This window comes from Somniosus microcephalus, chromosome 4, assembly GCF_052327205.1.
Source record: "Somniosus microcephalus isolate GS21.2 chromosome 4, FLI_Smic_1.0, whole genome shotgun sequence".
Classification (NCBI taxonomy): Eukaryota; Metazoa; Chordata; class Chondrichthyes; order Squaliformes; family Somniosidae; genus Somniosus; species Somniosus microcephalus.
This window is the reverse complement of record NC_140990.1, coordinates 280,812,945-280,835,938: the sequence shown is the minus strand read 5'-3', so window position 1 is coordinate 280,835,938 and position 22,994 is coordinate 280,812,945. Positions and strand designations below refer to the sequence as shown.

Here is a 22,994-nt window from a genome sequence, read left to right as displayed (position 1 = left end):
TATGTGTCCTACTTTTCCACACTGTCTGCACACTTTGTCTTTGAACCAGCAATCATTCTGGTCGTGTGTTGTTCTGCCGCAGCGATAGCACTTCTCTGTTCTATATGACATTTCGTTTGTGCCATATTCTTGCGGTCTCTGTTGTATCTCTGCAGCGCCCCGTGCTGCTGCTTCATATGATACCGCAATGCTGAAAGCCTTTTTCAGCGTAAGGTCCTTTTCAGATAAAAGCCGTTTCTGGGTTCCTTCACTTTGAAGCCCACACACAAACTTGTCCCTTAAGGTATCTGCCAGCCCCGCTCCAAACTGGCAGTGTTTCGATAGTTTGCGCAGTTGTGTTAAATAATCAGCATTGCTTTCATCCTTATGCTGGTTCTGTTTGTGAAACTTGAATCTTTCTGCTATCAGCAGCGGTGTGGGGTTTAAATGTTCCTGTAGTATCGTTACTATGTCTTCAAAACTCTTTTCCATTGGCTTCGTTGGGGTCACTAGTTTTGTAATAAACCATACGTCTTTGCACCCATTAAATTTAACAATACCGACGCTTTCTTGTCATCTGACACCTCATTTGCCTTGCAGTATACCTCTATTCGTTCGACATATGTAGTCCAATCTTCGACTTAATTGTCAAATGCGGTGATACTGCCACTCTTCGGCATTTTGGGTGTGGTTTAAAATGGCGTCTCCTGCACTTTCCTTCCTCCCCCGCTGCTGCCAACGCTGCTCCCGGCGGTTCTCGTGGCAATGGCGGCGCCCTGTAGGTTTCGCGCGCTTCTCCTGCGCTGCTGCTAACGCCGCTCCCGGCGGTTCTCGTGGCAATGGCGGTGCCCTGTAGGTTTCGCGCGCTTCTCCTGCGCTGCTGCTAACGCCGCTCCCGGCGGTTCTCGTGGCAATGGCGGCGCCCTGTAGGTTTCGCACGCTTCTCCTGCGCTGCTGCCAACGCCGCTCTCGGCGGTCCTCGTGGCAATGGCGGCGCCTCGCGGGTTTCTGCGCGTCTCTCTCTCCCTCTCTTCGACGCTGCTCGGCCCCTGAACACCGGCTGCGCCCTGTGCGCTCTGCCCTCTCTCTCCCCCTTCGACGCTGCTCGGCCCTTTGCTGTGCTGCTCGGTCGGGCTCTAGCCCGCCGCTGTCCGGGAAGGGTCTGCGCACGACCTGTTGCCAGCCCGTTTCGCTGGACCACCTCGACTGGAAAGCCAAGCCTGGCTCTCGACAGCCTCCCCCGCAATTCTCGAGTCTCTGCTGGATGACTGGGCGGTTGCCCGTGGTCGACGCCTGAGTCTCTGGCCTTGACCTCCAATCCACTGATCTCCAGGAACGAACCCCGGGAGGTGATGCAGAGTTGCAGGTAGGTTCGAACTTGCCTTGTCGCCAATGTTGTGTCCGTGCATAATAAGACACAGACTGCAGGAGAATGGTACAACAGGTGTTTACTCAACGTGGCTCACACGGGAACTGAACTGTACAGATTACTACTCAGTGCTATATACAGGTGTGGTCACTGCCGGTACTACAGTATACATGAGCTGTAAAAAGTAGTTCCCCCCTTAAAGGTATATACATTACACTCTGAAAGACAGACATATGCAAGGGTGTTATTCTGTTTAAGTTAAGTAAGACAATCCATCCTGGGTAACAAAAGTACCTGCAGCCTGATGCCTTCCTAATGCAGGGAAATATAGCGTGTTCATGATTTTATATTATTACAAGTCAAGTTGTATTCATTGAAATAAGTGAATTCATTTGTAACTGTTGCTCTGTATGTTTACCTGCTGTGAAATATAGCAGCTTGATGATTGGTATTAAGCCTCGTCTCACCAAGTGTTCGCTAGGTCCATGTTTGGAGAGAGTTAGGAAATGTACATATGAAAGATTCGAGTATCTGGTCCGGATCCCAAGGAGCGCAATTGTTAGACCCCTAGGTTACGCTTTTGTAAGAGCATAAGAAATAGGAGCAGGAGCAGGCCATTCAGCCCATTGAGACTCCTCCGCCATTCAATAAGATCATGGCTGATCTTCTTTCTCAACTCCACCTTCCTGCACTATCCCCATATCCCTTGGTTCCCTTAGCATCCAGAAATCTATCAATCACTGTCTTGAATATACTCAACGACTGAGCATCCACAGCCCTCTGGGGTAGAGAATTCCAAAGATTCACAACCTGAGTGAAGACATTTCTCCTCATCTCAGTCCTAAATGGCCAACCCCTTATTCTGAGACTGTAACCCCTTATTCTAGACTCACGGCCAGAGGAAACATCCTCCCAGCATCTACCCTCTCAAGTCCCTAAGAATATTAAATGTTTCAATGAGATCACCGCTCATTCTTCTAAACTCTAGGGAATATAGGCCTAGTCTACTCAATCTCTCCTCATAGGAAAATCCCCCCATCCCAGGAATCAGTCTGGTGAACCTTTGTTGCACTCCCTCTAAGGCAATTATATCCTTCCTTAGGTAAGGAGACCAGAACTGTGCACAGTACTCCAGGTGTGGTCTCACCAAGACCCTATATAATTGCAGTAAGACTTCCTTACTCTTATACTCTAATCATTTTGTAATAAAGGCTAACGTACCATTTGCTTTCCTAATTGCATGTTAATTCTCTGTGATTTGTGTACAAGGGCATCCAGGTCCCTCTGAATACTAACATTTCCCAATCTCACACCATTTAAAATATATACTGCTTTTCTATTTTTCCAACCAAAGTGGATAACTTCACATTTCTCCACATTATATTCCATCTGCCATGTTCTTGTCCACTCACTTAACCTGTCTATATCCCTTTGCAGCCTCATTGTGTCCTCACAACTTACTTTCCCACCTAGCTTTGTATCATCAGCAAACTTGGATACATTACACTCGGTCCCCTCATCTAAGTCATTGATATAGACTGTAAATAGTTGAGGCCCAAGCACTGATCCTTGCGCAGCCTTACTAGTTACAGCCTGCCAACCCAAAAATGACCCGTTTATTCCTACTCTTTTTTTTCTGTCCGTTAACCAATCCTCAATCCATGCTAGTATATTAACCCCAATCCCATGAGCTCTAATTTTGTGTAATGACCTCTTGTGTGGCACCTTAACGAATACTTTTTGAAAATCCAAATACACTACATGCACTGGCCGCCCTTATCTACCCCGCTAGTTACAACTTCAAAAAAGTATAATAGATTTGTCAAACACTATTTCCCTTTCATAAATCCGTGTTGATTCTGCCCAATCGCATTATTATTTTCTAAGTGCCCTGTTACCACGTCGCTAATAATAGATTCTAGCATTTTCCCTACTACTAACTGGTCTATAGTTTCCTGTTTTCTCTCTTCCTCCTTTTTGAATTGGGGGGTTACAATTCCAATCCGCAGGAACCGTTCTAGAATCTAGGGAATTCTGGAAGATTAAAACCATTGCATGCACTATTTCTGTAGCCATCACTTTTAAAACCCTAGATTTAGGCCATCAGGTCCAGGGGATTTGTCGGCTTTTAGTCCCATTAATTTCTCCAGTGCTATTTCTTGACTAATACTAATTTCTTTGAGTTCCTTATTCTCACTAGACCCTTGGTTCCTCACTACTGCTGGAATGTTTTTTGTGTCTTCTTCCCTGAAGACAGATACAAGTACTTGTTTAATGTCTCTGCCATTTCCTTATTCCCCATTATAATTTCTCCTGTCTCTGCCTGTAAGGGACCCACATTTACATTTGCTAATCTCTTCCTTTTACATACCTATAGAAGCTTTTACAATCTGTTTTATGTCTCTTGCTAGTTTACTCTCATATTCTCTTTTCGTTCTTATTGCACAAGTAGATATAGGGTGGTATGGGTCAACCCCCATAAAAGTAAGATTTTCAGACTGCTTATAGAAGCGAATGATGCCACAGAACCCAAGATGATATCTACCCCATACCTGAATTTGTAGCAGTGCCTTTCTGCTCCAAAAAGGGTCATCCACCTTTGTTACACCTCTTGAAGCTGGACCTCCAAGGCATCTTCGGTAAATAGTCTTCCCAGGGCACATTATAACTCTGTATGCAACAACCACTAGTTACAATGACAAAACAATGTTGCCATGTCAAAAATGCCCCATCCTTTTAAGGAGGTATTTGGAATTTCCAGGTACCCCCACCCCCTCCCACCCCCCTCCCACCTGGCCAATTGTGCTACTGCTTTTTTTTCCATGCACACGGCACTAATAAAAATTAGATGTGGTTAACCTCACAGGATTTGGCAAGGCCGCCCTCTCTGCTGTTAGCATAAACTCACTGATGCTGAAGGCAGGTCTGGTCCCTATTTTGTTTTCATCACCAGCAGGAAACACAAATTGGAAAAGAATACAGGCTGTGATTTTCCATTTCGCTGCATGACAGCCTGAGATTTTCCAGCTATAGTGCATATTTGGTGCTGGGACCTTTCAAGGTCATGATGGAATAATTTCTGACCCCTGGTCACAAGATTAATACTGATGAGACCATTCCCACACATTGGAATTTCTATCCTTTAATTTTTCTTCAGGAAATTGCACTTTGAATATTCATGCAGGTGTTGCCTATTATCATCTCATTTACATTTACTTATACTGCAATAATTTTTCCAGCTACAGCAGCTGGTCTGTGGCTGTTAGTAGGATGATACCCAGGATTGGTTAAAAATACAGGGAACAACTGGTGGACAAATGCCAAGGCCCATCACAGAGCATAAGGCAGAGGGTAATCAGTGGTAGGGAAAGTGCAGGCTGATAGTGGGACACCCAAGGAGGGAGCACAGACAGTGCTGGTGACAATGAAGTCTGCAACATGCTGGTAAACGTTATGCAGGTAAATTACAATTTTCCACTTTCTTTTTATTTGCTGTGCTGTGCTGCACTGTGGATGGAGAACTCTGGCAACTAAATGGGAGAAGAACATTTCTTATAGCATTGGATTGGTTGTCTTTCACAGTGGAAACACTGAAGTAATCAGAAAACCCACCATGAAACTTCAGATGGTTAAATATTACAGACATAGAGATTAGATAAAGATGTATAGAAAATAAAATCTATATTTCACTCGGCAATATTCAAAACCTTTACCCCTGTCTTTTGCTAGAACCCTGCTCCAGATCTTTATGCATTTAAGAAGCCTCTTTCATATGCTGAAACAGACCTGGAATTTCACCTTTGTCCCCTACCAAGATACAACATAGACAGCAAAGATGCAACTAATTTTGCCAGCACACAGAAGAAATTTCTTGATCGAGATGTAAGGATCTTTGGTGATGTGTTTTTTTTAATCAGTTTATCAATTTTATATGAATCTCTATTGTAATGCTTTATTATTTTTAGTTAACATTATTCTGTCAAATTGGGCTAAGGAGAAGAAAAGAACATCAAGCAGCCCAACCACTGCTAATTACTATTCATGAGTCCTGTGAGAAAGTGTGAAAATAGGTTCAGTCTTGCTTATAATAATGCAAGCTACACTTGAATAGCCTGCCAAGACTAGATTTTTCGATCGGGCCTCTGATTGTGCATTAGTCATGCAGTGCATTATTAGCACTTGCCCAATTGTTAGTTTACTGACCCCACCTGATTTTGAGGAGTCAACTTCATTTCCATAATGTGGATGAGCTCCTGGCCAGTAGAGAACGTGGCACTGAGAGTTTGACAGAGAAGATTGGTAATTGCATGTAAGTAGTCCTTAAAGGAATGATGGGTAAACTTAATGGGGTGCGATCACTTAAAGATAAGTGGCTACATATAGGGATAAAAATGTTATGGTAATTACAAAGGCCGTTAATATTTTTAAGGTAGATCTCAGCCTTTGCAAAGATTATTTGGGTAACAAACACACCTGGAAAAACCCAGTAGCTGGCACAGTAAAGGTGGAGGCAGAAAGCCGATTCAGGGACAAGTGATGGAGCAGTGCACACCACTCCAGCCCCCTGCTTGATGACTGATGAAGTGGAGGTAATGAAGAAGATCATTGTAGGAATCAAGTTCGCCCTGTTTTGCACTGCCGGGCATCTTCCTCTTAGAACATCACTGAAGCATGCCTGGAAGCAGGCAGGTGGAGAGGACTTGAGGGCACAGCTGTGTATTACTGCCAATGGCAGCACCAGCCCTTTGGTAGGTGTTGGCTAAAGGTGCCCTTGCAGCCATCTGCTGACCCAATGCTTTTTGGTAAAAATGGTAAGAATGATTATAGTCTAAATGGAAGGAAGCTTTGTGCTATGGAAGAGCAGAGGGATTTGGGGGTACAGGTTCACGAGACATTAAAGGTAGCACCTCAGATTGATAAGTCTGTAAAAATAGCGAATGTCATACTAGGTTTTATCAAATAAGTGTAGAATATAAAAGCCAGAGGTAATGATGAGCCTATATAAAACCTTGCATGCTCCCCATCACCAGCCTGGCATCTTTCTCAACAGAAAGAGATACCACTCCTTCAATGTCCAGCTTGTTTGCATCCACAGGAAGTGCATAATGCAGGTCTGTACCCTGTTTTCTGGCAACAGCTATGATTCCTTCATCCTGCGTCAGGCCTCTTCTATTCCAACCAGAATGTCAGGTTACAGGCTGGCTACTTGGCAACAAGGGATGTCCTCTCCAGATATGGCTCATGATTCCTGTTAGGAACCAGACACAGAGAGCAGGCCTTAAATGAGAGCAATGCCAACACCAGAAATCTCATTGAGCAGACATGCTTACTCAACGGTTCAGCTGCCTGCACTATTCTGGAGTAGCTCTGCAGTACTCGTGTCTCCAAATTTGGCATTGTGTGCTGCATGCTGCATAATTTTGCTTTACAGAGAGATCAGCCTTTACTACCACCTGGGCAGGAAGAAGTGGAGGAGGATAAGGAGGAAGAACAGAACAAAGAGGAGGAAGAGCAAGAGCAGCATTGACCACCAATCCCACTAACTGCCAGAGCTCTTAGACAGCTGATACAAGAGTGCTTCACCTGAACCATCTCTCCCCTCCATAATACAGCAACAATCCTGCAATCTTCCTACCACCATCCTCACAACCACCATCTAATTATATTCCTGCAGTTCAACCTCATGGGTCTGGCCCTCACTTGCCTACAAAGATAAACACTAATACCAATTCCAGAACAAAAACATTACTCCAACAACTCGGTTCATATTGGTAAAGCAGTTAACTTGGTGAATTAAGAATCCATTTGTGTAAACCTTTAATTCCTGTTTTCTGTTGTTTATCTATCCTATTGCACCTACAAAGTGTATTCCTAGTAGCTGGAGATTGGGAGGTGGAAAGCTGCTAAGCTTCCATTGAAGACACTTCTGTTGGCCATGGTGGGCGACCTTGTGCATCTTTGGGCCTTGAGGTCCTAGCTGCAAGCTGCATCATTGCAGTGTGGGCTGGGATAGTCTGGTCCAGCTGGCTGTGTGGCACTGACAAGGACACTGGCACAGTGGAAAAGCTGAGTGAGGGTCAGGCATCAAGCCTTTATCTTCCTGTCCAGCTAAGATGTCAGAAACATACTGGCCTAGAAATTGGTTTGTGCCGCGCCTGTTTCACAGGCATAAAACGGGTGCCAAAGCATTCAATGTGGCAGGCAGAATGCGCGTGCACATTCTGCGCCAGAAATGCACTGCTCACCATATTGGTAAAGGCAGAAAAAGAGATGTCCAGAATGTGTCCGCAGTTAACCGGTCTCATTTAAATGAGGCCCAAGCCTCAATTTAGTTTGTGCCTCTGGCCAACCTGTTCCAGCGCAAGAATAGTTTCCTGCACCCAATTTCCAGGCCACAGTCTGATAAACAGTCTGCAAGAACTTGGAGTGAAAACTGTTACAGGAAGTGAAATACTTCTTTTTAAGGTTAGAATCCATCAGCTCAGTGAATGTTGACATAGATAAACTAAGCTAGGCTATTTGGATAAGTTTGCATAATTTATTATTTTTGATGTTACAAGGAGCAATGGGGTGAGATTGGATTTCGCTGAAGACCATACCATAGTCCTGTACTTTGTGTAAAATAAAGCAGCTTCATGATTTACAATTGGCCTCATCTCACTGGAGTCTGCTCTCTGGGATAAATGCACAGGGGGTACATGCAAAGTTTTAGGATCCAATTCACATAACAAGTGGTTTTCTGGGTGATAACTCTCATCTTCTCCCTCCAAGTTACACTACTATATAACTAGATAGTGGGCTGCAATTGTAAACTCCTGATGGGGTTCATTTATGCTGAACCCAAGAGAATATCTAGTGCGGACATGAAATTTGTAACACACAGTCAGTCTAAAGATGACAGCATTGTCCATGGTAAATGGGTAACCATCACTACTGAATTCCTATTGTGTTTTGTTCCATTTACAGTAAATATTGAGAAACAATCATTTATAGAACATCATAGACCTAATATACCCAGTTAATTAGCTAATTTTATTTAGTCCAAATATGCTTAATGAATCCCATATTTTGTTAAAGTTATTAAAAGATGATCTGATTAATAAATATCATGGGCCATAATTTGCAGCCCCTACGGGTGCGTACGAGGTGCACACGCACCCATAGGAGCCGCGCAAGTTCCGGGTTTAGGCATGCGAAGCACATGTGCTAAAATCCGGAACTTGCAATCTGTCAAATTCTTGACAGATCGCACGCATCCCCAGGAGAAGGGCCTCTGCAGGCAGGGAACAACTTCTGCTCAGTGAATGCCCGTGAAATTCCTACGCCTGGCAAAAGCAGACGTAAGGCCTGCTTTTACCAGCGTAAGAGTTTTAAAAAACATAAAAATAACATTTTGTTCCTTCATTTAAACATTAAAACTCATATACAATAAGGTATGGTTATTTTTAGCCCCTCTAAAACATTTAAATTTATTTTTCAAAAAGTTAAATTTTTGTTTTAAATGTTTAATTATATTGTATTTTAATTAATTTCAAATAAGTGTTTTTTTTAATGTGTTATGTTAAATGTATTTTTAATGTCATCCCCATTCATGCTTATGGAGATTCCCTTCTTTGATTGGTTGGGCCAGCCCACTTGATCCCAGGGGCGTTTGCCAGCCGCATGCGCCCCTGGGATACGTGGGCCTCTACGCAGGCCTACGTGTAGAGACCCAGGAGCGCAAGTCACTGTGTATCCCAAGGCAGAAGGTAAGTTCATAGACTTTTTGCTGGTCGGAGATATCCGTCTGCGGGAATCCTCCAACCGCAAATGCAGCCTCAAAGAAATTTATTACGCATCTCATCATTTATAAATGTAACAAATAAAACTGTAGCAAATAGAAGCAGAATTAATGACTAAATATATTTTGTATTGTTTGCTTTAGAGTTCAGTTTATCTAATTGCATTCTTATTTTAAATCATTTTAACATTTTTTTTATCTGAACCAATTTCCTTCACCCAGACTTCTTGCTGGGGTGAGAGTTTACAAGTGACAGTTACCCTGTGATTCTTCACTGGCTATTGTTTATGAATGAGCCTCGATACTAAGTGGTGGCAGTTCATTGAAACAATGGGCATCATTCCAAATGACTGCATCCTATCTGTGCCTAACGTCCATACATGCACAGTTCCAACGGGGTCAAAGGAGGAACCTTGGCCAACTTTCCTTTCCTAACTAAGAGCACTGAGGCCAATTGTTATGCCTCTATCTGTTCATAACTGAGTTTAACTAACATAACACAAACCAGCAATTGAAGGTATTACATTCCTGGTTTATATGGCTCAGCTACTCACTGAGCAAATTTTCTGAGCCATCAGTAGAGCCCCTTATTATATTAATTAGTAGTGAAGTAATAATTAATAAAAATATAGCAAGAAAACAATTTAGTGTTTGGACTATTGATGGTTTTTGTCAGATTTTATATGTATTCACATCAAGTCTGGATAGTGATTATAGAAGACATATTACCGGTCCTATTAACTGTATTGCTCTTGATTAAACAGGAAATAATTAAAGGTCTGATGATTTGGAAAAAGTTTCCTTCTGCTGCTCTTAAGACCTTATCCAACACCGACTTTCTAACCAGCACATGGGTGCCACGATGGTATGTATTAATAAGACTTTAGGCGAGTAAGCATCTGCTGAAAGTTTTAATTTTACTTTACCAATTTACAAGAAGGATCCCATGACACTATTTGAAGAACAGCAGGGTGTTCCCTTGTTGTCCTGCCCAACATTCTTTCTGCAACTAACACCACCAAAAACGGAGGCCGGAATTTTGCCGATCCTCAGAGTGCGGGTTCGGAGGCGGGACTGCTGTCAAAATTGCAAAGATTGACAGCGGGTAGGAAACCCGCTTTCAACCTGCCTCCAATCAATCTTCCCAAGTGTCTGGTCCCCGATTTGCACATGGACCCGACACCTAGCGGCGGGAAGAGGATTATAGCCACTTACCTGCCTGTTAACAGGTACTTGAACCTCTCTCACCAGTGACAGATCGCATCTGTAACCTCACTTGCAGCTGCCATCTGTTCTAGCCTATGGAGGGAGTCTTTGGAGAGCCTGTGTGCAAGAGCTCACCTTTGTAAAGTGATTGTCAGTGTTTGCAGCACCTCAATGCTGTCAAACACTGAGAAATGAGCTGTCAAAAAAGATTGTGCATGGTCCCTTTAAGAAAACTGGCAGATGATGCGTCATCAAATGACGTCATCTGATCGGCTTCCTCTTAATTGGCCGGCAAGCCCGCAGGGCAGGCTTAACAATATCATTCAAGGGAAAATCACGTCCGTGGGCCGGATGCAGTTGGGGGGCAGGACTGGAACCTGGAAACCAGCTGACCTGCTCCCAAGCCGCATCCATTGCAAAATCGCAGCCAGAGTATCTGGTAATTCCTTCATTTGATACTGTGGGACTTTGCAAATTGACTGCTGTGGTTGCCTATATAAAAATGGTGAATATACTTCAAAAAGTAATTAATTGGCTCTAAACCACTTTGAGGCATCCTAAATAAGATTAGCCAATTAAATGCAAGTTCTTTCTTTACAAAGGGGCAAATCATGTCAAATGGAACTGGCAATATTCACACACCATACAATGGATGAAATAAGTGCACTATACTTGATTTGAACATTCATATTTGTCATTGGTTAGAGTAAAGTGGAACCAAACGTAAGATGGCAATAGATGGTATTTCAAGAACTGAGCATGGAATTACAGGAAAAGGTGTTTTGGGCATGGCTACTTTGAAGGTGTGGTTTGGAAGTTTTAAGAAATGGCAATGTGTGGCAATTATTGGAAGACATCTTGAATTAGTACATGGCGCATTAACCTTTCCTCCTACATTTCTAGTTGACAACTAATTCCTGGTTATCGCTTTCATCCTCTGTGCTGCCTTTATTCCAACCATGCCGACAGGTTGCAGGCTGGCTAATTGACGACAAGGGCTATCCCGCTGAGCATGTCGGGATCATGGGCAGAGCTGAACTACAATGAAACATAGAAACATAGAAGATAGGAGCAGGAGTAGGCCATTTGGCCCTTCGAGCCTGCTCCGCCATTCAATGAGATCATGGCTGATCATCCAAATTCAGTACCCTGTCCCTGCCTTCTCCCCATATCCCTTGATCCCTTTAGCCTTAAGAAATATATCCAACTCTTTCTTGAATATATTTAATGAACTGGCCTCCACCGACCTCTGTGGCAGAGAATTCCACAGGTTCACCACTCGCTGGATGAAGAAATTCCTCCTCATTTCAGTCCTAAATGGCTTACCCCTTATCCTTAGACTATGACCCCTGGTTCTGGACTCCCCGGCCATCAGAAACATCCTTCCTGCATCTAGTCTGTCCAGGCCTGACAGAATTTTATAGGTTTCGATGAGATCCCCTCTCAATCTTCTAAACTCCAGTGAGTATAAGCCCAATCGCCACAATCTCTCCTCATACGTCATTCCTGCCATCCCAGGTATCAGCCTGGTGAATCTACGCTGCACTCCTTCCATGGCAAGAACATCCTTCCTCAGGTAAGGCGACCAAAACTGCACACAATATTCAAGGTGCGGTCTCACCAAGGCCCTGTACAACTGTAGCAAGACATCCTTGTTCCTGTACTCGAACCCTCTTGCTACGAAGGCCAACATACCATTGGCCTTCTTAACCGCCTGCTGCACCTGCATGCTTACCTTCAGCGACTGGTGCACAAGAACACCCAGGTCTCTTTGCACTTCCCCTTCTCCCAATCTATTGCCATTCAAATAATAATCTGCCTTCCTGTTTTTGCCACCAAAGTGGATAACCTCACATTTATCCACATTATAGTGCATTTGCCATGTTTCTGCCCAATCACCCAACCTGTCCAAATCGTACTGGAGTTTCCCGACATCCTCCTCACAGCATACCCTCCCACCCAGCTTTGTGTCATCTGCAAATTTGGAGATATTACATCCAATTCCCTCGTCCAGATCATTAATATATATTGTGAACAGCTGGGGTCCTAGGACCGATCCTTGCAGTACCCCACTAGTCACTGCCTGCCACTCGGAAAACGACCCGTTTATTCCAACTCTTTGCTTTCTGTCCACCAACTAGTTCTCTATCCAAGTCAATACCTTGCCCCCAATCCCATGTGCCTTAATTTTGCACGTTAATCTCTTATGCGGGACCTTATCGAAAGCCTTCTGAAAGTCCAAATACACCACATCCACTGGTTCTCCGTTATCTATTTTACCAGTTACATCCTCAAAAAATTCCAGTAGATTAGTCAAGCATGATTTACCTTTTGTAAATCCATGTTGACTTTGTCTGATCCTGTCACTGCTTTCCAAGTGCTCTGCTATTACATCTTTTATAATGGACTCCAGCATTTTCCCCACTACCGATGTCAGGCTTACCGGTCTATAATTCCCTGCTTTTTCTCTACCACCCTTTTTGAATTGTGGGGTAACATTAGCTACCCTCCAATCCATGGGTACTGTTCCAGAGTCTATCGAGTTCTGGAAGATGACCAGCAATGCATCTACTATTTCTAGGGCCACTTCCTTAAGTACCCTGGGATGTAGATTATCAGGCCCTGGGGATTTATCGGCCTTCAGTACCATCAATTTTCCTAACACCATTTCCCTACAAATACTGATTTCTTTCAGTTCCACCCTTTCATCAGACCCTATGTTCCCCGGCACCTCTGGGAGGTTATTTGTGTCCTCCTTTGTGAAGACAGAACCAAAATATGTATTTAGTTGGTCTTCCATTTCTTTGTTCCCCATTATAAATTCCCCTGATTCTGACTGTAAGGGACCTACGCTTGACTTCACCAATCTTTTTCTCTTCACATATCTATAAAAGCTTTTACAGTCAGTTTTTATGTTCCCTGAAAGCTTACTCTCATATTCTATTTTCCCTTTCTTAATGAATCCCTTTGTCCTCCTTTGTTGAATCCTAAACTGCTCCCAATCCTCAGGATTATTGCTTTTTCTGGCCAATTTATATGCCCTCTCCTTGGATCTTATGCTATCCATAATTTCCCTTGTTAGCCACGGTTGAGTCACCTTTTTTGTTTTATTTTTATGCCAAACTGGGATAAACAAATTCTGTAGCTCATCCATTCGGTCTTTGAATGTTTGCCATTGCCTATCCACCATCAACCCTTTGAGTGCCATTCCCCAATCAATCCTACCCAACTCGCTCCTCAGATCATCGTAGTTTCCTTTATTTAAATTGAGGACCCTTGTCTCTGAGTCAACTACTTCATTCTCCATCTTAATGAAGAATTCGATCATATTATGATCGCTCCGACCCAAGGGGCCTCGTACAACAAGATTGCTAATTAATCCTTTCTCGTTACATAATACCCAGTCTAAGATGGCCTGATCTCTGGTTGGTTCCTCGACATATTGGTCCAGGAAACCATCCCGTAAACACTCCAGGAATTCCTCCTCCACAGTATTGTTACTAATTTGGTTGGCCCAATCTATATGTAGATTAAAGTCACCCATGATGACTGCTGTGCCCTTATTGCACGCTTCTTTAATTTCCCTTTTAATACCATCCCCAACCTCCGCCTTACTGTTTGAAGGTCTATATACCACCCCCACTAACATTTTTTTCCCCTTAGTATTTCTCAACTCTACCCATACAGATTCCACATCATCAGAGCTAATATCCTTCATTACAATTGTGTTAATCCCTTCTTTAACCAGTAATGCTACCCCACCTCCCTTTCCTTTTTGCCTATCTTTCCTGAATTTTGAATACCCCTGGATCTTGAGTTCCCAGTCTTGGCCATCCTTGAGCCACGTTTCTGTAATCCCAACCAAATCATATTCGTTTACCTCTATTTGCGCAGCCAATTCATCCACCTTATTACAAATGCTCCTCGCATTAAGACACAAAGCCTTCAGGCTTGTTTTTTTAACGCTCTTAGACCTATTAGAATTATTATTTACTGTGGCCACGTTTGATTTAAACCGTTGATTTCTCTGACTGCCACTTTTGTTTTTCTCCTTCCTATCTTTTGCTTTTATCCTTGTTTCCCTTTCCTCTGTCTCCCTGATCAGGTTCCCAACCCCCTGCCATTTTAGTTTAAACCCTCCCCCACAGCACTAGCAAATACTCCCCCTAGGTCATAGTTTTCCAGCCCTGACCAGATTCAGACCGTCCGGTTTGAACTGGTCCCACCTCCCCCAGAACCGGTTCCAATGTCCCAGGAACTTGAATCCCTCCCCCTGGCACCATTCCTCTAGCCACGTATTCATCTGAAGTATCCTTCTATTTCTACTCTGACTAGCACGTGGCACTGGTAGCAATCCTGAGATTACTACCTTTGAGGTCCTGTTTTTTAATTTATCTCCTAACTCCCTATATTCCGCTTTTAGGACCTCATCCCGCTTTTTACCTATATCGTTGGTGCCTATATGCACCACGACAACTGGCTTTTCACCCTCCCCTTCCAAGATGTTCTGCAGCCGCTCGGAGACATCCTTGACCCTTGCACCAGGGAGGCAACACACCACCCTGGAGTCTCGTTTGCGGCCATGCTGCCACAAGAAACATAATTGAGCAAACAATCAGCCTGCTTAAACAACACTTCCGTTGACTGGACCATTCCGGAGGAGCTTTGCAGCACACCCCTGAGCAGGTATTCAGGTTCGTCATTGTCTGCTGCATGCTCCATCACTTCGCCATCATGAGGGACCAACCCTTACCACCACCTGGGCAGCAACAAGTGCAAAAAGAGGAGCAGGAGGAGGAGTGGGAAGAGGAGGAAGAGGCAGCAACCATCAGTTCCCCTAGCAGGCAGATCACGGAGACCAGATCATCTAGGAAAGCTTCACCGAAATCAGCCATTCTAACTCCAATACACCAACAGTCCCACAGTCTTTACTACTGTCCTTACTAGTACCATACAATTGTCTTCCTTCAGTCTAGACTAATGGTTCTTGCCGTCACTTAAATACTAACAACACCTTTCATTTATATAGCACATTTAACATGTTCCAAGGCTCTTCACAGGAGTGTTATCAGGCAAAATTGCCAACAACAAATCGAGAAGAAAAAACAAATTTATCAAGCAAATCAATTGCATCTCTATTTAATAGTTAACAAAAATAATGAAGAATCACTCTTGTGCCAGCTCTTAGCACCTGTCTTGCATGCTCCTTTCCTGTCTGCAGTATCTCACCATTGGCTGGAGCAGTCTGACCCAGCTGGCTCATTAGCACTAACAAGGAAACTGGTGGTGTGGGTGGCGGGGGACCAGGCTTGCTGTCATCCTGAGAGAGGATAGCAGGTACCTCCCCCATGGAAGCTAGGCCACTCTCCTGGAACAGTTCCTCAGCACTCCCACGGCTCTGCATGAGTGCAGTACTGCTATGACACTTTGGAGGCCCCTGTCAACATTAGACCCCAGAGCCAAGATGGCAGCCACCTGAGCTTGAATTTGCAACAGTCTGTGCTGAAGGACTTCAGTGATGTAGAGAGATTAAAGAAGCTGTGATTGTTCTAAGAACATAAGACATAGCATGAGTAGGTCATTTGGCCTCTCGAGCCTGCTCCGCCATTCAATAAGATCATGGCTGATCTGATCTTTGCCTCAATTCCACTTCCCTGCCTGCTCCCCATAACCCTTCACCATTCAAAAATCTGTCTATCTCCACCTTAAATATATTCAATGACCCAGCCTCCACAGCTCTCTGGGGAAGAGAATTCCAAAGATTCACAACCCTCTGAGAGAAGAAATTCCTCCTCATTTCCATTTTAAATGGGAGCCCCCTTATTCTGAAATTATGCCCCCTAGTTCTAGATTCCCCCACGAGGGGAAACATCCTCTCTGCATCTACTCTGTCAAGCCCCTTCAGAATCTTATATGTTTCAATAATATCCCCTCTCATTCTTCTAACCTCCAATGAATATAGGCTCAACCTGCTCAGCCATTCTTCATAAGACAATCTCTTTATCTCCGGAATCAATCTCCTTAGAGCAGAGAAGGTTAAACCGAGGTTTAAGTGAGGTATTCAAAATTGTAATGGAATTTCATAAGAGTAGATAGGGAGAAACTATTTACACTGGCAGGAGGGGCAATAACCAAAGGACATAAATTTAAGATAATTGGTAAAAGAACCAAGGGAGAGATGAGGAGAAATATCTTTATACACTGAGTTATTAAGATCTGGAATGCACTACCTGAAAGGGTGGTGGAAGCAGATTCAATGGTAACTTTCAAAAAAGATATATACATAAAAAGAAAAAAATTGCAGTCCTACAGGGAAAGAGCAAGGGAGTGGGACAAATTGGATAGCTCTTTCCAAGAGCTGGCACAGGCATGATGGGGCGAATGGCCTCCTTCTGTGGTGTAAGATTTTATGTTCAAGGAAGGGTTTCCACTCCATATACAGTATGTGGAGGTCTTTTTAGATCCAGAAATGCATCCTTATGTTCATGTCTATTATCCATGGGGCTGCTACAATGATTTTATTCTGCAGCAGTCCATGGTAGCGCCATTACTTGATGGGCTCCAGAAGATGAAAGAATGGCTCTTAGGAGACCAGGGCTATCCTCTACATCCATACATGCTGACCTTAATTAGAAATACCTAAACAGCAGCAGAGCAAAAATAAAATGAGGCTAACGTGACTATCTAAATTACTGAAGTTCGTAGTTTGAACTGCCCAGTCAGGATGCTAATCTACAGCTTCAGCCAAAGTCTCACGATCAACACTATCTGTTACAGTACATGCTTCACAAATTTGCCTTCTTAAGAGGACTGAGCATGTTGCTAGCCGATTGAACCCTGGAAGGTATAGACAACAGGAAGAGGAGAATAGCGACATAAAGGAAGGTAATGCCCAGGTAGGGAGATTGGAGAGGAATCTGTAGTAGACAACTATTTCCAATAATGGATACCACCTGCCACCAATCCACTTTGTGACACCGATGAAACCACACACATTGCTGCACGCAAGGACAACACATTTCCTCCATAATGGCTGAATTGCCCTCTTTCTGCCACCTCCCAGCACTTATTACTTGATGGCCAACCCATTAAATACTGCCTATAAAATAGAGAATTACAAATATCAAAACTTATTGGGTAATAGTTAGTTATGATGTGCTTTAAGCCCTACATCCGTACTTCCCCTTGGTGACCCTATTCTCTGTGTTTTTCCTAATTCTAAGACAATATTAACAATGCTTACTCAGTAGGAGCAACTGCAGTGGAAATTGTAGATGGGTACAATAGTGTGGCCCTATTGGCTTGGTCATGCAATGCTACCAAAAGCCCCAAATCTCTACCAGAAAACAGGCCCTGGTATCCCTTCAGAACGAACATTAAAAAATTATAACTTACCTGGTCAACCTGATAAGGGAGAGCGCCTCTGTTGTGTCTGTGCACACACAGGCTGCCCAGCCCAATTAGTTAAATGACCCATCCCTGCCATTTGGGACAGGGTCAACGTTTTTAGCGATCAATGGCCAGGCATCCTGCTCTGCTGCACCACTGGCAGTCGAGCAGTTCAACAAATGCAGGGTTCCCTCGAGGTGTCGCAAATGGTGCCTGACGTAAGAAAACTACTAGGCACTTAGTCTGAGTATTAAACAAGGCTTTAATCAACTATTTTTCAACATGGAGATCTAGTTGTGTCCTTCACTAGTTCCTGTTAAAGAATGTCCTGCACAAGCTGGGCCCATGCGCGAGTATTTATACTCTCCCTGGACAGCGCCACGAGCAGGCCGCCAAGTATTATTACATAAGTCATTTTCACATGAATGACAAGATTCATGTCAGTGCCCATGTGAGCATCAGAGTTCCTGAAATCAACCCCATGATCTATGTAAACAACAAGGGTTGCACTCAATATTGAGGTGGTATCTGATCACAGAAACATCATAATGCATGTCAGTGGCCATTATCCAGGAAGCAGCCCTGATGCCTCATAGTCATAGGCCTAGAAATTCAGTTGTTAGCGTCAGCCGCTAGCGCCTTAGGAGGAGGAGAAGTGGGGCGCTAAGCAGCTCGCGCCCGGGCGCGGCGCGATCTGCGCCTCTTGCAAACTTCACTCAAGATTTAGCGGCGGCGCAAAACCGCAGCGCCCGCTCAGCTGCGCACACAGATCCTGACGTCATTTCATGGTGCAACGTCCTTGGTGCGCCCTGAACCGGAACTTCAGTGGCGCCGCCCTTCTGTGCGCATGGCGCCCCCAGCGAGTGGTAGAGGGGAACGGTTCCCAGTCGCTGCGGGGCGCGGGTGGCGCTAATTAAAGGGGACTCCTCCTGCAGTATAAGTGGCAGACATTTTGTTCCACTCCTTCTTTGTGAGAGACGGATATTTGGAGAGAGACAAAGGGAGAAAGCTTTCTGGTTTGACTCAGCGCTCGCACAGGTACTTCTGGCTTCAGGCCAGAGCTTTGCACTTGGATTTAACTTTCAGTGCCATAGCCTTGAGTCGCCACATATAATGGGGGCTGCCATGGGTGGAAACGTTGGCTTACTGCATTGCATTCAAAGGGCTCAGAGACGCCGTGAGAGAGTACTGGTCATGGGCAGACGGAGAAGGGCCAACAGGCATCAGCACAGGAGGCCTTACCCACACAGGGTATACCGCCAGCAGTTCTCATATCTGACATGTCTGAGGAGCAGTGTGTTCGGAGGCTGCGGTTAAGAAGGGAGGTGGTCACTGAGATCTGCGACCTGTTTCGCAGAGATCTGCAGCCACAGCTGAGGAGCAGGACGTCTCTGTCGGTGGCAGTGAAGGTGACGGTGGCTCTCAACTTCTATACCACCGGCTCCTTCCAATCCGCTACTGGGGACATTGCCAACATCTCCCAGTTCGCGGTACATTGCTGCATCCGCCAGGTGACCAATGCCCTTTTCAGAAGGAGACGTCAGTTCATCTCCTTCCCCATGACCCTGGACAAGCAGCAAGAGCATGCAATGGGATTTGCAGTATTAGCGGGCTTTACCATGGTCCAGGGCACCATTGACTGCACGCATGTGGCTTTGCGGGCACCTCTAGAGAATGCCAAGGATTACCGCAACCGGAAGGACTACCATTCGCTCAACGTGCAGTTGGTGTGCGACCACAGGCAGCTCATACTGGCTGTCAATGCCCGCTTTCCAGGCAGCAGCCATGATGCCTACATCCTGCGCCAGACTTCTGTGGCAGACATTTTTGAAGCCCAGGCTCACCCACGAGGATGGCTTCTCGGGGACAAAGGCTATCCTTTGTGCACCTGGCTGATGACCCCACTCCATGCGCCCAGCACCCCTGCTGAAGAGCGATACAATGACAGCCATCAAGCAACCAGGAACATCACTGAGCACACAATCGGCGTGCTCAAACAACTGTTCCGCTGTCTGGATCGTTCCGGCGGAGCCCTACAGTACTCGCCTGAGCGAGTCTCCCATTTCGTTGTAGTGTGCTGCATGCTGCACAACCTGGCTATCCTCAGGACTCAGCCACTGCCAGTAGACATTGGAGGACCACCAGAGGAGGAGGAGGAGGAGGAGCACCAACACGGGAGGGAGGCACAAAGTGCAAGGGCCGTCCGTCGGCGGCTTATTGCAACTCGGTTCTAGGCCCCCTCTCAGGGAATGGCTTGTGCCAATGAAAGAAGATGAATGGAGCCGCTCCGCAAGCCCTCAGCCGGTCAAGGCAACAAATAGTTCCAAAAGCAAACATGGACAATGCAATTAAAGAAACTTTTTTACTGTGCAAACTCTGTGCCCTTCCCGCATGACAAACTAATTCAGAGAAACCCCCCAAAAAACAGTCAGAGACATAACTGGCTGTCACAACCTTCAGAAAATGAAATAAGCAGTTAAACAAAAATGACCATGATCCTCGGCCTTTATAAAAAAACAAACACAACAGTCTCGGCCTTCATATATCAAAAAACACAACAGTCTCGGCCTTCATATATCAAAAAACACAACAGTCTCGGCCTTCATATATCAAAAAACACAACAGTCTCGGCCTTCATATATAAAAAAACACAACTGTCTCGGCCTTAATATATAAAAAAAACCTTCTGGGCCTTATATATTAAAAAAAAATTGGCCACACCTTCTACTTTTTCCCCTGCGAGGGTGATCTGCCTCGCTTCCGCGAGTGGCCCCTTCCCGCCCTGCAGCTCCTCCTCAATGGGACCCCAGTGGCTGCAGCAAGGCTGGGGGAAGGCTGCTGAGGGTCAGATGGTGAGACGGCAGATGCCCTTGGGGGTCGGCCTGAACCAGCTCTAGGCCTGGAGGGGCCGGCTGCTGACTGCTCCAACTCTGCTTGGGCGGCAGCAGTCTGTCCTACAGGTGGTGGCAGCTGCAGTGGAGGAGTGACTGTGTTGGCTGCAGGAATGCTGCCAACCTGACAGAGCACAGGCACTACCTGGTCGGCTGATACACTGGCACTCGCACGGGCCAGCACTGCAGCATGCGCAGCAATCTGCTGAAGCACAGACTGCTTGGCCTGCTGCGGCGCGGCGAGGGCCCCAGCGATGCCTGGCCGATCCAGCGAGGGTGGCAGCAGTAAGTGCCCGTGTGGCCCTGATCTGTGTCTGCATCAGACCAGCCAGTGAATGCACGGCACGACTGAGCACTTGGCTGGGAGCCACCTGTGATGCAGCGAAGTCCTGCTGACTCCTAGCCTGTGCTGCCACGGAGTCCTGCAGACTCCTGGCCTGTGCTGCCACGAATTCCTGTACACTCCTTGCCAGTGACTCTATGGAGTCAGGCTTCCTTGCCACTGCAGCCATGAGCTCAGTGTGCCTGCGCTCAGCCTGGGCGCCCATTTCAGCAAGGAGCCGCACCTCCTCTGCGCTCACCGTAGCAGGACTCGAGGCCAGACTCTCCCTCCGGGGAGAAGGCCGCAGAGCTTCCTCACCCCTCCGTGTTGCTGCAGCCCGCTGGGCCCCGGAGCTTCACTCTCCTCAGACCCTTCTCCCCTGCTCCCCTCCAGGGAAGACGTGTCCCCATCATGGCCATGGGCTGCCTCGGCTGAGGATGTCACTGATGGGCCGGCTTCCTCTTCCTCCTCCTCGATTTCAGAATCAGACACAGTGCCAGCTTGAGGGCCCACCTCCTCACCTGGCGATTCACCATCTGAAAGCAGGGAAGCACAAGAGTTGCTTTAGAGTGAGAACAGGGCGGCAGCGAGGGAGGCATGAGTGCTGCTATGCACTGCATTGGTTCGATAGTGGCAAAGGATGCTGGTGTGAGGCGCAAGTGGAAAGAGAGAGGTCAAAAAGGTGATGACCTTACCATTGGTGCCCAGAACAGGGTCGGCATCTCCACTGGCGACGGGGCCAATCAGCCGGCCTGCCATAATGCGCTCCACATGCTGCTCCAGGTCGCTGAGCTGTTTGAGGTCAGGACAGCCTCCCCCAGTCTGTTGCTGCTGCCTGCGGTTGTGGGCCAGCTTGCCCTGCAAGGGAAAGGACGGCTTCTAAGTACAGTGTCAAGCCCTGATCTTGCCTGCACTGCCTCCCATGGTGGAATAGCCCTGACAGTGTGAAGCCCTGATCTTGCCTGCACTGCCTCCCATGGTGGAATAGCCCTGACAGTGTGAAGCCCTCATCTTGCCTGCACTGCCTCCCATGGTGGAATTGCCCTGACAGTATGAAGCCCTCATCTTGCCTGCACTGCCTCCCATGGTGGAATAGCCCTGACAGTGTGTAAAGTGCTGAATGTGCAAGTGATTTTCATGAGAGTCCCATAGCTGCTGGATGAGGGCTGGGCATTGGGGCTTTCAGGTCCCTTTGGCCATAAAGTGAGGTGCACATGCAGGGATGAGGAGGATACTGGAAAGGGTACTCACCCTGACAACCCGAGTGAGGTCGTTGAACTTTTTTCTGCATTGCACAGGAGTCTTGCCAACCATGCTGTTGGAGGTCACCCTGTTTGCCACCTCCCTCCAGGCTTATCTATACTTGCTGGGCAGCGGCCTCCTGTCACTATCAGGGAAGAGGACAAGTCACCTGCGCTCCACTGCACCAACCAGTACCTTCAGGGCACCCTCGCTGAAGCGCTGCGCTCGCTCCCTAGCCTTCTCCATAGTCGTGGGCGTTGAACTGTTGAAGCAGCTATGTTCAGGCCTTGATTCAGGGCTGCAGTGTGCAGGGCGTGGCAGCCAAATAAATCCATCCTCCCCCTATAAGAGCTGACCGGCGCCAGCGTGTCTGCCTTCAATCAGCAACTCGCTGCGCCTGCCCTCGGTGGTTGCGCCCCGGCTCGCCGGCTTAGCGCCTTATGATAGTTATGCATCGCCTGCTTTAGCGCAGCAGCAACCTCTTGGGGCAATGCAACTGAATATCGGCGAAGGTGGCGCTAAGTTGGGCCGGGCGCTAAATTTAGCGAACGCCCGGCTGTAGCGCCCCAAACACGGCTATACTGAATTTCTAGGCCATAGAGTCCTAGATTTATACAGCACAGAAAGAGGCCCTTCAGCCCATTGTGTCCACGCTGGCCATCAAGCCCTGCCTATTCTAATCCCATTTTCCAGCACTTGGTCCGTAGCCTTGTATGCTATGGCGTTTCAAGTGCTCATCTAAATGCTTCTTGAATGTTGTGAGGGTTCCTGCCTCTACCACCCTTTCAGGCAGTGAGTTCCAGATTCCAACCACCC

The 22,994-nt window shown here is 46.2% G+C and overlaps 1 protein-coding gene across 2 annotated transcripts in view; it reads left to right on the top strand.

The window, feature by feature from the left end:
- Positions 1–22,994, top strand: part of cfap221 (cilia and flagella associated protein 221) — a 382,896-nt gene that overhangs the window by 277,254 nt on the left and 82,648 nt on the right. Inside the window, exons 19-20 of one of the 2 annotated variants that reach the window (XM_085986538.1) lie at positions 5,078–5,230; positions 9,893–9,993. In XM_085986538.1, the coding sequence (XP_085842664.1) occupies positions 5,078–5,230; positions 9,893–9,993 (254 nt within the window). The other variant, XM_085986539.1, reaches the window with a different exon arrangement.